At 42.3% G+C, this 17,148-nt stretch overlaps 1 protein-coding gene across 1 annotated transcript in view; it reads left to right on the top strand.

The window, feature by feature from the left end:
* LOC122560129 (uridine-cytidine kinase-like 1) overlaps positions 1-17,148 on the top strand; it is a 157,807-nt gene that overhangs the window by 106,408 nt on the left and 34,251 nt on the right. The window contains exon 8 of the mRNA XM_087994882.1: positions 13,272-13,291. Within this exon, the coding sequence (XP_087851008.1) occupies positions 13,272-13,291 (20 nt within the window). The remainder of the gene's footprint in view (positions 1-13,271; positions 13,292-17,148) is intronic.

The following is a 17,148-nucleotide window of genomic DNA, read 5'->3' as shown; positions in this document are numbered from 1 at the left end:
TCCTAAGCAATCTGAAACCAGGCTCTTATTTCACACTTATAGGTTCCGCTTTTAATTTGTATCTTGTAAAGTTGGGTTTAGGCCAAGATTACTTCTCTTTCTCAACAGAAGATGCCAGAATCACATAATATTTCCAGCATTTTCCGTTTTTATTACTTTCAGCACCATTGCATTATTGTCGGATAAATCCAAAATTGGAATGTTAACCTTTGTAAGTATCGACAAATTAAGATGCATGAAATTTAATGGGAAAATGAATTTTAAAATAAAACCATAAAAATAGTTACAACACAAAAGACATCATTTTGCCCATCTAGTCTGTGCTGGCTCTCTCCGTGACTGTTTCAGCTGATATGCCACTGCCTCCTCTACCCCTTCTAGCCCTGCAAACCTGATTTCTCTAAGTATTTATAGTGTTTACTTTATTTTACTTCACTTTCACTATTAATCTGCCTCCAACACCCCTTTTCAGGTGGTACCTTTAGATTAGATTAGATTAGATTAGATTACAGTGTGGAAACAGGCCCTTCGGCCCAACAAGTCCACACCGACCCGCCGAAGCGAAACCCACCCATACCCCTACATTTACCCCTTACCTAACACTATGGGCAATTTAGTATGGCCAATTCACCTGACCCTGCACATCTTTGGACTGTGGGAGGAAACCGGAGCACCCGGAGGAAACCCACGCAGACACGGGGAGAACGTGCAAACTCCACACAGTCAGTCGCCTGAGGCGGGAATTGAACCCGGGTCTCTGGCGCTGTGAGGCAGCAGTGCTAACCACTGTGCCACCGTGCCGCCCACCTTGTAGTTGAAGATGTATAATTGGCCCTCATTTTATCAGCAAATGATTACTAGAGAGGCTTATCCCTATCTTTGAATGGCAGTTAGAGAATTTATTTTACTGATTTCAATTTAATTAGTCAGTTTCACCCTTGGAAGATTTGGGAGCAGGAAAATAGGAATACTGGTGGAGGCAAATATATCATAATTTTCTGGCTTTGGTACTTAGCTGTCAGAAATAGGAACAAAGCAGATGTGAAAACTCATTGTTTCAGCCCCTGAATATATTTATAAATGTAACTTATAAAGGCAAAGGTGGTGGGTATTCCTGGACAACATGCCTTGATATAGACAATGAGATATGAATTCACACCAAATGAAAGAGCAATTGTCCAAATAATTAACAGTTAGAAAAAAAGTGATCATGTTCTGATAATTGGTCAGTCATTAAAAATTGGCACTGTATGCAAAATTGTTATTGAGGGGCTTAATCAAATGGATTACATAGCAAATAAAACAGATCTGCAGATTCTGTAAATCAGAAACAAGAACAAATTGCTGGAAAGGCTCAGCAGGTCTGGAAGCGTCTGTGGAGAGAAAGCAAAGGTAATGTTTTGTGTCGGGTGGCCCTTCCTTAGAATTAGGAACTTAAGCTCAGTTCTGAGGAAGGATCACCCGACCTGAAACATTACCTCTGATTTCTCTCCACACATGCTTCCAGGCCTGCTGAGTTTTTCCAGCAATTTCTGGATAACATTGCACCTCTTTGAATCCTCAAGAAATCTCCTTGTAATTCATACCCAATAAATGATTCTTGAGGTAGAGTCAATCACGTTACCTAATTTTCATGCAGCAAGGTTCCAGAAAAGTCAAATTGTGACTGCCAGGGTAAGTTGTTGTTGCTGGTAGTAGTTGACAATAATGTTGGCTAAGACACCAGGAGGGCTCATGTGATATGCATCCATATAAATGAGGGACAATATCTCGATTTGGTGTTTCATCCAATATCAGGAGGCAACCCCCTAGGATGAAAATGCAGTGAGGCAAGTTCAGTGACCTCTCATAAGTTCTCAAGGTCAAAACATATATGTTCAAAATCCATACCTGAACCAACTGCAGCTCTAAGCCACAATAAAAAGCTTGTACACACCAGCAGCTATTCATCTATGATGGTCACATTGCCCAAACAGATTGCACTCACATACTTACCTTTCTCTTGCAGACTTCTTCTTCCAAGATAAGTTAGTGAACAACCAGAGCTAGCAGGTGCTGACTGGAGAGGTTTACCTACAAATCTTAATTTGTGTGAAGGAGGTGGTGCAGGCTATTGTTGGGAAGCCATTTGCTGATGCTGTCGTTGGTAAGAGGCTGACAGCATTAAAGAAGATGACGGTATCTTCTTTCTGAATTTTCCTTCTAGCATCCTACCTCTTCCTCGTCTTCCACTCTGTTTGAATCTATAAACTGTAGATGAATAAAACTAACAAGTGGCATTCATGTCTTGCTCTGCCATCATCTTGCCAGAGGTGGCATATATGGAGACATCTAGGTGGCCTAGTGCTTGAATTATGGAAGGTTAATATGCAGGTACAGCTAGCAACAGAAATGCTAATAGAATATGTTTATTGCAAGGGGAATTGAAGCCAAGAGAGACAGTTATATTTCAGTTGTACAAGACTTTGAGACTGCATCTGTGTACAGTACTGGTCACTGTACTTCCAGTGCTGCATTGGAAGCAGTTCAGAGAAAGATTACTAGACTAATATCTGGAATAAGTGGAAAGGCTAGCCTGGCTGGGCCACTATCCTCTGGAGTTAGAAATATCAAAGGTGATTTAATTTTAACTCGATTTGGGACCCTGTTGAAAGGATGTTTCCTCTTGTGGTAGAATCTAGAATCTGAGGTCATTGTTTAAAAATAAAGGTTACTCATTTAAGACACAGGTGAAGAAACTTTTTTTTTTCTCTTCGGTAGTTAAGAGTTTTTGGAATTCTCTTCAAAAAGCAGTGGATGCAGACTCTTCTAAATATTTTAAGGCAGAGGTTGATAGATTCTTGATTACAAAAGGAATGAAAGATTATTGGAGATATGCAGGAATGTAGAACTAAAGTTAAACTCCAATCATCAATGAGCTTATTGAATGGCAGAGCAAGTTCAAGAGGCTGAATGGCCTCCTCTTGTTGCTTGTTCCATAGCATGGAGGCACAGTCTACACATGGCACCACACCAAATAAACTGCAGTCAGGGCATGAGGCAAGAAAGGAGAAAGCAACTCGCAAGAGGGTGAGGTCACACAAGTTTGAGTTGAATACACGGGTGAGAAATAAAACACAGCAACAGATGCTGGAGATCTGAAGCAAAAATAGAAATTGCTGGAGAAATTCAGCATGTCTGGCACCATCTGTGGAGATAAAGCAGAGTCAACATTTTGAGTTCAATGTCCCTTCGGAACACTGAATTGGACGCTGAAGTCGAAACATGACTGTTTTCTCTCCACAGAAGCTACCAGACCTGCTGAGATTCTCCAGCAATTTTTATTTTAGTTTCAGATTGCCAGTATCTGCTGTCCTTTGTTTGGTTCCTCATCTGTGTATTTGACTTTGAAACTTGTGTTTCTGAAGCAATTTTTAGTTTTGTTTGTTACTCAGTTGTAGGCTTTGTTAGTGCAGTCTACAGGAGAATGCTAAATAAAAACCAAAAGAACAGTGGATGCTGTAAATCAGAAACAAAACAGACATTGCTGGAATAACTCAGCAGATCTGGCAGATTCTATGGAGAGAAATTGAGTACAGGAGTTGGGAGGTCATGTTGCGGCTGTACAGGACATTGATTATGCCACTGTTGGAATATTGCATGCAATTCTGGTCTCCTTCCTATCAGAAGGATGTTGTGAAAATTAAAAGGGTTCAGAGAAGATTTACAAAGATGTTGCCAGGGTTGGAGGATTTGAGCAATTGGGAGAGGCTGAATAGAACATAGAGAACATAGAACATAGAACAATACAGCACAGAACAGGCCCTTCGGCCCACGATGTTGTGCCGAACATTTGTCCTAGCTTAAGCACCCATCCATGTACCTATCCAATTGCCGCTTAAAGGTCACCAAAGATTCTGACTCTACCACTCCCACAGGCAGCGCATTCCATGCCCCCACCACTCTCTGGGTAAAGAACCCACCCCTGACATCTCCCCTATACCTTCCACCCTTCACCTTAAATTTATGTCTCCTTGTAACACTCTGTTGTACCCGGGGAAAAAGTTTCTGACTGTCTACTCTATCTATTCCTCTGATCATCTTATAAACCTCTATCAAGTCACCCCTCATCCTTCGCCGTTCCAATGAGAAAAGGCCTAGCACTCTCAACCTATCCTCGTACGACCTATTCTCCATTCCAGGCAACATCCTGGTAAATCTTCTCTGCACCCTCTCCAAAGCTTCCACATCTTTCCTAAAGTTAGGCGACCAGAACTGCACACAGTACTCCAAATGTGGCCTAACCAAAGTCCTGTACAGTTGCAACATCACTTCACGACTCTTGAATTCAATCCCTCTGCTAATGAACGCTAATACACCATAGGCCTTCTTACAAGCTCTATCCACCTGAGTGGCAACTTTCAAACACCTATGAACATAGACCCCAAGATCCCTCTGTTCCTCCACCTCACTAAGAACCCTACCGTTAACCCTGTATTCCGCATTCTTATTTGTCTTTCCAAAATGGACAACCTCACACTTGGCAGGGTTGAACTCAATCTGCCACTCCTCAGCCCAGCTCTGCATCATATCCAAGTCCCTTTGCAGCCGACAAGAGCCCTCCTCACTATTCACAACTCCACCAATCTTCGTATCATCTGCAAATTTACTGACCCACCCTTCGACTCCCTCATCCAAGTCATTAATAAAAATTATGAACAGCAGAGGACCCAGAACTGATCCCTGCGGAACTCCACTTGTAACTGGGCAAGGGCTGTTTTCCCTGGATTACCAGAGGTGAAGGGGTGACCTTATAGAGATTCATAAAATCATGAGGGGCATGGATAGGATAAACAAATAAGGTATTTTCCCCGGGGTGAGGGAATCCAGAACTAGAGGGCATAGGTTTATGATGAGAGGGGAAAGATATAAAAGGGACCTAAAGGGCAACTTTTTCACAGAGGATGGTGATTGGATGGAATGAGCTGCCAGAGGAAGTGGTGGAGGCTGGTACAATTGCACAGGTAAAAGGTATTTGGATGGGTATATAAATAGGAAGGGTTTGGAGGGATATGGGCCGGGTGCTGGCAAATGGGGCTAGGTTAGGATATCTGGTCGACATAGATGACTTGGACGGAAGGGTCTATTTTTATGTTGTACATCTCTATGACTCTAAATCAGAGTTAATGGTTCAGGTCTAGTGACTCGTCAAGGGTCACTTGATCTAAAACGTTAACTCTGATTTCTTTCCATAGATGCTGCCAGACCTGCTGAGCTTTGCCAGCAATTTCTGTTTTTGTTACAGGAGAATGTTGATGGGTATACCTAATAAAACACTTGCTGCATGGGAAACCTGACAGCCTGTGGTAAATGGCAAGGAACGTGGAGGATTCTGACTCCAATATGACACAGGGCTTGGTGCAAAGCTTGGATCACATACTTTACAGTGGGGGTGGAGAATGACAAATTGTGTGTTCTTCTGGACCCAATCATGATGTAGCATTTGATAGTTGACATGACCTTTTCTATTGAAGCACACACAGCAACTTCCTATTACACTGCTGCAATGGAAACTGACTTCTGGCATGCAAGGTAAATTTGCTGCCATGCCAGCTGGCACTGCTGTCATCATCGATGTTTCGGGCAAAAGTCCTTCATCAGGAATAAAGGCAGAGAGCCTGAAGCGTGGAGAGATAAGCTAGAGGAGGGTGGGGGTGGGGAGAGAGTAGCATAGAGTACAATAGGTCAGTGGGGAAGGAGATGAAGGTGATAGGTCAGGGAGGAGAGGGTGGAGTGGATAGGTGGAAAAGGAGCTGGGCAGGTCGGACAAGTCAGAGGATCGAGTTGCTGGAGGTTAGAAACTAGGATGAGGTGGGGGAAGGGGAAATGAGGAAACTGTTGAAATCCACATTGATGCCCTGGGGTTGAAGTGTTCCGAGGCGGAAGATGAGGCGTTCTTCCTCCAGGCGTCTGGTGGTGAGGCAGCGGCGGTGGAGGAGGCCCAGCACCTCCATATCCTTGGCAGAGTGGGAGGGGGAGTTGAAATGTTGAGCCACGGGGCGATTTGGTTGATTGGTGCGGGTGTCTCGGAGATGTTCCCTAAAGCGCTCTGCTAGGAGGCGCCCAGTCTCCCCAATGTAGAGGAGACCGCATTGGGAGCAACGGGTACAATAGATGATATTAGTGGATGTGCAGGTAAAACTTTGATGGATGTGGAAGGCTCCTTTAGGGCCTTGGATGGAGGTGAGGGAGGAGGTGTGGGCACAGGTTTTACAGTTCCTGCGGTGGCAGGGGAAAGTGCCAGGATGGGAGGGTGGGTCGTAGGGGGGCGTGGACCTGACCAGGTAGTCACGGAGGGAACGGTCTTTGCGGAAGGCGGAGAGGGGTGGGGAGGGAAATATATCCCTGGTGGTGGGGTCTGTTTGGAGGTGGCGGAAATGTCGGCGGATGATTTGGTTTATGCGAAGGTTGGTAGGGTGGAAGGTGAGCACCAGGGGCGTTCTGTCCTTGTTGCGGTTGGAGGGGTTGGGTCTGAGGGCGGAGGTGCGGGATGTGGATGAGATGCGTTGGAGGGCATCTTTAACCACGTGGGAAGGGAAATTGCGGTCTCTAAAGAAGGAGGCCATCTGGTGTGTTCTATGGTGGAAGTGCTCCTCCTGGGAGCAGATACGGCGGAGGCGGAGGAATTGGGAATACGGGATGGCATTTTTGCAAGAGGTAGGGTGGGAAGAGGTGTAATCCAGGTAGCTGTGGGAGTCGGTGGGTTTGTAGAAAATGTCAGTGTCAAATCGGTCGTCACTGATGGAGATGGAGAGGTCCAGGAAGGGGAGGGAGGTGTCAGAGATGGTCCAGGTAAATTTAAGGTCAGGGTGGAATGTGTTGGTGAAGTTGATGAATTGCTCAACCTCCTCGTGGGAGCACGAGGTGGCTCCAATGCAGTCATCAATGTAGCGGAGGAAGAGGTGGGGAGTGGTGCCGGTGTAATTACAGAAGATCAACTGCTCTACGTAGCCAACAAAGAGACAGGCATAGCTGCCGCCGGGACATTAACCGCCTCAACCTGTCGACCCCACTCCAACCTCTCACCCTCACAACGCGCAGCCCTCCAATCCCTCTGCTCCAATCCTGACCTCACCATCAAGCCAGCGGACAAAGGGGGCGCAGTGGTAATCTGGCGCACTGACCTCTACATCGCTAAAGCCAAACGCCAACTCGAGGACACCTCTTCCTACCGCCCCCTTGACCATGACCCCACCCCCCATCACCAAACCATCATCTCCCAGACCATACAGAACCTCATCACCTCAGGAGATCTCCCACCCACAGCTTCCAACCTCATAGTCCGGGAACCCCGCACTGCCCGGTTCTACCTCCTTCCCAAGATCCACAAGCCTGACCACCCTGGCCGACCCATTGTCTCAGCATGCTCCTGCCCCACTGAACTCATCTCTACCTACCTCGACACTGTCCTATCCCCCCTAGTCCAGGAACTCCCCACATATGTTTGAGACACCACCCACGCCCTCCACCTCCTCCAAGACTTCTGTTTCCCCGGCCCCCAACGCCTCATCTTCACCATGGATATCCAATCCCTCTACACCTCCATCCGCCATGACCAGGGCCTCCAAGCCCTCCGTTTTTTCCTCTCCAGATGTTCCCAACAGTACCCCTCCACCGACACTCTCATTCGTTTGGCCGAACTGGTCCTCATCCTTAACAATTTCTCCTTTGAATCCTCCCACTTCCTCCAGACCAAAGGGGTAGCCATGGGCACACGTATGGGCCCCAGCTATGCCTGTCTCTTTGTTGGCTATGTAGAGCAGTTGATCTTCCGTAATTATACCGGCACTACTCCCCACCTCTTCCTCCGTTACATTGATGACTGCATTGGCGCCACCTCGTGCTCCCGCGAGGAGGTTGAGCAATTCATCAACTTCACCAACACATTCCACCCTGTCTCCAAGTGCACCTGGGGCATTAAACTATGCCTGAAGGCTCAGTACTTCTAGTTGAATTAAATTAAAATGAAGAAGTCGTCAAAGATATTTACGTATAAGTTGATGAACTTGATGCTAACCTAATTGGAGATAGAGGGGAAGCAGGGACAGGAATGGTTGTTGCAGGTTCTGGGATTTAGATGTTTCAGTAAGAACAAAGAAGATGGTAAAAGAGGAGGGGGGTGGCATTGTTAGTCAATGGTAGTATGGGCTGAGGTTAGAATCGGGAAAGGAGTTGTCTATAGGCCTCCAAATAGTTCCAGAGACGTAGAGGAAAGGACAGCAAAGATGATTCTGGATAGGAGCGAGAGTGACAGAATAATTGTTATGGAAGACTTTAACTTTCCAAGTATTGACTGGGAATACTATAGTTCAAGTACTTTAGATGGATCAGTTTTTGTCCAATGTGTGCAGGAGGGTTTCCTGACAGACCAACAAGGGTCAAGGCCACATTAGATATGGTACTGGGTAATGAACCCGGCCAGATGTTAAATTTGAATGTAAGTGAGCACTTTGGTGATAGTGACCACTGTTTGGTTATGTTTACTTTGACAATGGAAAGAGAGAGATATATACAGCAGGGCAAGTGTTATTGCTGGGGGAAAGGCAATTATAGTGTGATTAGGCAAGATTTAGGATGCATAGGGTAGGGAAGGAAACTGCAGGGGATGGGCACAATTGAAATGTGGAGCTTATTCCAGGACCAGCTACTGCGGATCCTTGGCAAGTGTGTATCAGTCAGGCATGGAGGAAGTTGTCGAGTGCGGGAGCCGTGGTTTACTAAAGAAGTTGAATTTCTTGGTCAAGATGAAGAAGGCGGCTTATGTTAGGATGAGATGTGAGGGCTTAGTTACAAGTTACAAGTTAGCCAGGAAAAACTTAAAGAAAGAGCTAAGAAGAGCCAGGAGGGGACATGAAATAGGATCAAGGGAAACCCTAAGGCTTTCTATAGGTATATTAGAAATAAAAGAATGACAAGAGTAAGATTAGGGCCGATCGAGGATAGTAGTAGGAAGTTGTGCGTGGAGTCAGAGAAGGTGGGGAAAGTACTAAATGAATATTTTTCATCAGTATTCACACTAGAAAAGACAATGTTGTCAAGTAGAATACGGAGGTACAGGTTACTAGAATACACAGGATTAAGGTTCACAAGGAGGAGGTGTTAGCAATTCTGGAAAGTGTAAGAATAGATAAGTTCCCAAGCCAGGATGGGATTTATCTTAGGATTCTCTAGGAAGCCAGCAAGAAGATTGCCGAGCCTTTGGCTTTGATCAGATCGAGGTATACAAGGTAATGAGAGGCATGGATAGAGTCAATAGCCAGAGACTTTTCCCCAAGGCAGGACTGACTGGCACAAGGGGTCACAGTTTTAAGATATTAGGAGAAAGTATAGAGGAGACGTCAGAGGTAGGTTCTTTACTCAGAGAGTTGTGAATGTATGGAATGTGTTGCAGCGGTAGTGGTGGAAGCAGAGTCATTAGGAACATTTAAGTGACTGCTGGATGTGCACACGGACAGCAGTGAATTGAGGGGTGTGTAGGTTAGGTTGTCTTATTTTACATTAGGATTAATCCTCGGCACAACATCATGGGTCGAAGGGCCTATTCTTTGCTGTACTTTTCTATGTTCTATGGACTCCATGTTATGAAAGATTTTGATGAGCAATCTTGTTTTCATGAGAAGAGGATAGAATAGGCATGTGACTTTGATGTTTAAAATACCTGTAATTTTAGATTCTATAAATGTAGTTGAATGGACTGTGAACATAGAAGTAGTGAATGTGGTTGCAAATTAACAAGAGAATAGATTTTTTCTTCACTGAAAAGTAAATATGTGACCTAAAGAAAGATGTCAGCAGTGGGCGGCACGGTGGCACAGTGGTTAGCACTGCTGCCTCACAGCGCCGGAGACCCGGGTTCATTTCCCGCCTCAGGCGACTGACTGTGGAGTTTGCACATTCTCCCCGTGTCTGCGTGGGTTTCCTCCGGGTGCTCCGGTTTCCTCCCACAGTCCAAAGATGTGCAGGTCAGGTGAATTGGCCATGGTAAATTGCCCATAGTGTTAGGTAAAGGGGTAAATGTAGGAATGGGTGGGTTGTGCTTCGGTGGGTCGGTGTGGACTTGTTGGGCCGAAGGGCCTGTTTCCACACTAATGTAATCTAATCTAATCAGTGTTGCCCATTAAAGTTTAGTCAACAAAATAAATCCATAAATTAGTTTACTGTACAGTCAATTGTAAAATATTTAAAGCACAACATAGTTAGCTTATCTAAAATAAATCCACAGGGCTCACCTCAATGGTCAAATTCTATTATGAATAAAAATGATTGGCATTTGTGCAGAGTTAATGTTTGCAGTAAAATAAGAACTGATATTGTAGTCAATCATGTCTGTGCTAAAGTAATTTGTCAACATATAGCTGAATCCTGCATATTTCTAATAGATGTTACTGATAGGCCTACAATTTTCTAATTACTGACTTCAAAAGCTGGGAGTTATATTTTGAGAATCAGGGCAAGACAAGTATAACAAGGATGGAAAGCTCTTGCTATGAATGTGTTTCTCGGAAAAATGCCAGGTCAAGTCTCTGCCAGAATATTCTAGAAGTCAGGTGCTTTTGCTGAATCAAAAGTTAAAAATCAACATCTTTTAACATATAGTTTTCTGAATATTCAGAAATATTAGTCGGTGCTGTGCTGCATTCAATTAACCTTGCGGTGCAATCAAATTGCAAATATTGTCAACAATATTCCAAAGTACAGAGGGATCTGGGAGTGCGAGTTGAGGATTCTCTAAAGGTAAACATGCAGGTTGAGTCGTGATTAAGAAAGCGAATGCAATGTTGTCAATTATCTCAAGAGGGTTGGAATATAAAAGCACTGTTGTGCTACTGAGACTTTATAAAGCTCTGGTTAGGCCCCATTTGGAGTACTGTGTTCAGTTTTGGTCCCCACACCTCAGGAGGGACATACTGGCACTGGAGCGTGTCCAGCGGAGATTCACACGGATGATCCCTGGAATGGTAGGTCTAACATATGAGGAACGGCTGAGGATCCTGGGATTGTATTCATTGGAGTTTAGAAGATTAAGGGGAGATCTAATAGAAACTTACAAGATAATACATGGCTTTGAAAGGGTGGACGCTAGGAAATTGTTTCCGCTAGGCGAGGAGACTAGGACCCGTGGACACAGCCTTAGAATTAGAGGGGGTAAATTCAGAACAGAAATGCGGAGACATTTCTTCAGCCAGAGAGTGGTGGGCCTGTGGAATTCATTGCCACAGAGTGTAGTGGAGGCTGGGACGCTAAATGTCTTCAAGGCAGAAATTGATAAATTCTTGATGTCACAAGGAATTAAGGGCTACGGGGAGAATGCGGGTAAGTGGAGTTGAAATGCCCATCAGCCATGATTGAATGGCGGAGTGGACTCGATGGGCCGAATGGCCTTACTTCCGTTCCTATGTCTTATGGTCTTATAATATTACATTTCACTAAGAATTGGAGTTGGATCTGTTTAAAAAAATACATCAGAAGTTAACCTTGTAATTTCCTGTCGATATTTAGTGTTCTGTCACAGCATAATGTTATCTGAAACATTGGATCCTCTTGGTTAATTTTCATCCAGCTATATGCTTAATCCATTTTGTAGATTATAATTCAAGCTTTCGTCCAGTTCATGTTCCCTTTATTTATTGCAGAGACAGTTACCATAAACAGGTCAGTGCTTTGAGTTTCCACTTGAGTGCCTGGCAGGATAAAGGCAAAACCTTCAGCAGCTATATCAATACTAAAAACACGCATCTCTCCGAACTTCTGACAAGTCAACTTTAATGACTGAAAGCCCAAGTGTAATCTGGGATGTCTAATGAACTCTTCTGAAGAACCATACTAGACTCAACATCTTAACTCGAGTTCTCTCTCCACAGATACTGCCAGCCTGCTTCTCCAGCATTTTCTGTGCTTGGTACTAAGCGTTAGATGGCATCTGTTTCATACAGATTTCTAATTTCCTTTTTTAAACTTGCAAGAGTATTCTCAATAGATTCTGCACTATAGAAAACGAGAGCTTTGAAAAATCATTCAGTACAAATAGAGTTAAGGCATTGTTCTTCATTAGTTGAAAACCTGTACCTTTTGCCGTACAGCTTTCAGCTCACTGCCTACACTTTAACATTACCTTTCATAGTGTTTGTTAGAAGATTATCATAGATTTATTTTTGACAGATAAATGTTTTCTCCTCTCAACCAAAACCCCCATTCTATGCCCAGCCAATGAGGGGTTATGTTTCCACAGAGCAAAGCTTGCAGATACATGTGGCTGTGTTACAAAATACTGCAAAATGTGAATGAATTTACCCTTTTTAACTTTTTTCTCTTGTATGTGGTATTAAAAATGAACGCATTGTTACTGTTATCACCTCAGCGTGAACTCAGTGTAAGGTATGAACAAACAATGGTAGGTGTACAGCATATACACTGTATTGTGAATGGCAAGAGGCACTGTGAATACTGGTCCATGCTTCGGCACATGGAGTCCTACACCTGACCCAGACCTCTGAATTCATGAGGATCTGTTCTTAGCACCTATTAATTTTTGTTGGTTTTTAAATACCTTTTTTGACCAGTGCTTCCAAATTATAAAAATGATGTGACGGAGCAAGGTGAGTACTCAAAATGTCTCGATGACGATAGTTATTTTGGTAATCATTAATCAAGTATAACTCTAACCTTCCTGGTCTGTGTGAATCCGTAAAGTTAAAAATCAGAAAAATTATTGTTGATCCTCTTGATCAGATAAGGCAGTTTCCAAGATTTAAGATTATTCATGATATATTTATTCAACTAAACTTTCCATCAATGGTCAGCCACAACAGAAATGCAACAGGAAGTTAACTATCTGTCTTAGACACAGGAAGTTTAGAGGGTTTAGAATTTAATGTCATATTCAATAGCTGCAGTGTGTGACATCTACCATGCTTGCTGTGTAATTCTTTAGAAATTTTTACACTTAAGTTCCTGTCAGATAAAAATAGAAGAAAACTTAGAAAATTCAGCTATTTTTGGTCTGCTGTGAAGTGCATATTGTACCCATGCTCAAGAGTCTTCAGTTTAGAGTGTATTAATTTCAAAATGTATGATTGTGCACAACATGGCATGGTAATGTCCTCCTGCAACACACAGGGGACAATTGCAATTTGATTCTTTTGTTGGGTATTAATGAATTGAAATCTCTTCTTTTCCGCCGATTCTGTATTTCCTTCATTGTCCTGCTCCGAATATTATCCCCAACTGAACAGAGGAAACTGCGCTGGGATATGTGAGGAGAATTTGCATACTTCATTCATTTTCATAGCTGTTTTTGCATCTCAAGCCTGTGCGTGGCTATTTAGGAAGCAACAACTAATAACTGCTTACAATGGTTGCCTATAACTTCTAGTTTGTGCGGTCACACAGTAATTAGAAAGATATGATGTGAAGCTGAAATAATTTAACTTATTCCTCACTCTAGGAAAAAAAATCAATTTCTTTTTTATATTTGGAATTTCATTGCTGATTTAGAATCATACAGCATGGAAATAAATCCTTCGGTCAAACTAGTCCACTCCAACCATGTTCCCAAACTAAACTAGTCCCACCTGCCTGCACTTGGCGCATATCCCTCCAAACCTTTCCTATTCATGAACTTATCCAAATGTCTTTTAAGCATTGTAACTGTACCTGCATCCACTCCCTTCACTGGTAATCCATTCCACACACAAACCACACTATGTTTAAAAAAAAAAGTTGACTCTCGTGTCCTTTCTAAATCTTTCTCCTCTCACCTTCAAAAATATGCCCCTAGTTTTGTACTCTCCCACCCTACAGAAATGACGCTTTATCAATCACATTATCTATGCCCCTCATGATTTTATAAACTTCAATAAAGACACCCCTCAACCTCCTACACTCCATTGGAAAAAAAAATCCCAGTCTTACCAATCTATTTTTATATCTCAAACACTCCGTGCCCAGCAACATCTTGCCAAAACCTTTCTGAACCCTCTCCCATTTCATAATATCCTTCCAAAAAACTCTACTCAATACTCTAGAAAAGGCCTCACCAATATCCTGTACAACCTCAATGTGACATCCCAACTCCTATACTCAAAGGTCTGAGCAATGAAAGCAAGCGTACTAAACACCTACTTAATCACACTGCCCACCTGTGATGCAACTTTTACAGAATTGTGTACCAGAACCCCTCAGTCTCTCTTTGTTCTACAACACTATCCAAGTCCCTACCATCCATTAAGTCCTTCCCTTGTTTGTATTCCTAAGATGTAAAACCTCGCATTTATCCAAATTAAACTCCATCTGTCACTCCTTAATCCATTGACCCAATTGATCAATACCTCTTTGTAATCTTAGATAACCTTCTTTACTGTCCAAAATACCACCAATTGTAGTGTCATCTGCAAACTTACAAACCATGCCCCCTATATTCTCATCCAAATCATTTATATAAATGCCAAACAAAAGTGGACCCAGTATCAATCCCTGTAGAGAAAATGCTTCTCATTTAGTAATAGATTGTTGCTTGAACTGCTGTTTGCTTTACATGAACTGTTATAGTAGCTGCAACTAATAACTGACTTGGACTTTGCTTGAGAGTTGACCACATATGGCCCAGATATTTATCACCCTTAATCATGACAAATTAACAACTAAATCTGAATATTGGTACTGTTTGTTTATTTCTGCTGCATTTTCAAAAAAGCTAAAATAATTTTTAAGACACCAATACCTCTACTCAAGATGTGGACCAAAAAGTAGACTTTTGTGGAATTTGCTAGAACTGTCAATTCGGAAAACTGCTGCCTCAACACCAACTGCAGAAGAGCATGTTCCACTCCAATGTTGAATTTTGATTTTTCTTTTTATCCCACTGGGAAGAGAATAATGCTAATTATATTTTGTAGAAACAACAGAAATAAACAGTATTTAATCCATTAAGTCCATCTACTCTAATCCAAAATCTTTGCCCTTTCCCTCTGTCCTTAATCTCCCATTCCAGATACTTATCCAGTTTTATTTTAAATGTTCTAGTCTCTGCCTAAGCACCACATGTGGCAAACATTTCATGTCTTGATAACTACATGTGTGAACATTCCTTCTCAATCCCCCTTCTTTTTCTGGTGGTTTCCTGGTTTCCAATTCCTCAAGTGACGCAAACAATTACTTAATGTTTACCTGCCTAAATCTTCACTTTTTCTGCTTTGATATTTATTGAGCTTGAAAATAGAATAATTAGAGATTGTGGAATTTTAGATGCTGGATTCCACAATGTCAATGATTGACTTCATCAAAATCCCAAGTCTTAAATGGCTACAAATATCCCTCTTCAACAAGAGAAGTAAGAGTTTGTGGATTCAAAAGATTTTTACCATCCCTGGTTTTCATTGAAGCATAAAATCAATGTTAACCTATACGCAAGGGTGAATTAGGCCTTGCACATCCATTTGTAATTAAAGCTATTAATGATTTACTTTTGGAGTTTAGTTAGCCAGAATGAGCCATAAGAATTAAGAAAAGAATAAACAACTTCAATGGAAAAATGTAGATGTATCCATGTGCATATTTCAGTCTTGACTTGCAAGTGAAACATCAAGACCATCTGCCCTGCATGTGTTAGTGTAACCTACTGAAAATATGCCAATGCAGTACAGCAAGCTGCCAATATTTTAACTATGATTCAGTGATAGCAGAGAGTATATATAAAATATTTATCTCTTCTACTAAGCAGCTCCTCTATTAAAAATAATGTGTTTGGAAATGAGAAGTCCATAATTTTGGAATGTGACTGTAAGCTGCTCTACTATTTCTTGAGCAAGGGGACAGCCTTCAGATTGCTGAGGGTGTTACTGCATTTTATCATTTGCAGTTTTCTCTCAGGAAGGGTTTATGCTTGGAGCTAGCAAAAATAGTTCTCTGTTCATGAAATAAAATCAAAATTAAGCATTGACTAGTGTAACTCCAGAGCCTCATTCTAGCTCGGCAGTCTCTGCTACAGGAGATAGAATTGGCCTGAGAAGGTGCACAAATTTGTTGGCTTTTGTTTTCCCTTGGACCCTCTTCTCAGAGTATTCTATGTCTCCGTGCACGTCCTTTAATGCCTTCCAAATGGTCAGCCTCCACGTTTTTGCACCCACATTTTTGTTTATGCTGTTTTTGAAACAATGCCTCCTGCACACCCCCCACCCTCCCTCCAAAAAACACGTAAAAGCAGAGTGCCTAGATTTTAAACTGCATTATTACTGTGTAGGCGTCTGAAATGTAACCACACAGCAAAATATAACTACCTAAGAAAGAAGTCTCATCTTAACTCATCCTTGAACGTTCAAAAAAGGTTTGTCATTGTGAATCACTAAACAAACTGAAGTTTATCAGGTTTCAGTTTAATATCAGTAACAAACTGTGCACCAGCCTCACGAAAGCCTGCAAAGTATTTAAATAAGGCTGTAATCCCATAACAAAGCTGGAGAAACAGCTCAATCCACTCAATTTGAATGAGGGGACCTAATGTACAAAGCTACATTTTCTGATGGCACCAAGATAAGCAGGAAATTGAAGAGTTGACATGAAGTAAAGACTCCATAAAAGGAGATAGAGAAGTTTAATGAAGGGGCAAAAAGGTTGGCAGCTGGAGTAAATGTGAATTTGTCTGTTTTGTTACAAGGAATAGAAAAGCAGTATACTAGTTTAATGGAAGGAGAATGTATGGTCCCCTTATTTGAAAAGCGATATAATTACTTTAAAAGTCATTCAGAGAAGGTTCACTCAACTCATAGAATGGTCATCTTATGAAGAAAAATTAGACGTATACCCTTTGGAGTATAGAAGAATGAGCTGGGGCTGGAAAAAGACGGATACCCAGAGGATGTCTCCTTTTGTGCAAAAGATTAAAACTAGAAGATGTCATTGCAGATAAAGAGGTCTTCTATGTTAAAATGGAGATAAAGTGACTTTTTATTTCCCTGTTCAAATCATCATTAATCTGTTCAGTTTTTTTCCCTAGAAGGCCGTAAAGGCTATGTCTTGAAAAATTTATTCAAGACTGAGTTAGATCGGTTTTTGATAGTTAAGGGGTTCGGCTGTTATGGTGTGCAGATGGGAAAGTGGAGTTGAGACTTCACC

Source organism: Chiloscyllium plagiosum, unplaced genomic scaffold (genome assembly GCF_037043375.1).
Source record: "Chiloscyllium plagiosum isolate Xiang-an unplaced genomic scaffold, Cpla_swu_hap1 HiC_scaffold_15, whole genome shotgun sequence".
Taxonomy (NCBI): domain Eukaryota; kingdom Metazoa; phylum Chordata; class Chondrichthyes; order Orectolobiformes; family Hemiscylliidae; genus Chiloscyllium; species Chiloscyllium plagiosum.
The sequence above is the reverse complement of the archived record's forward strand: the minus strand, read 5'-3'. Positions and strand labels throughout refer to the sequence as shown.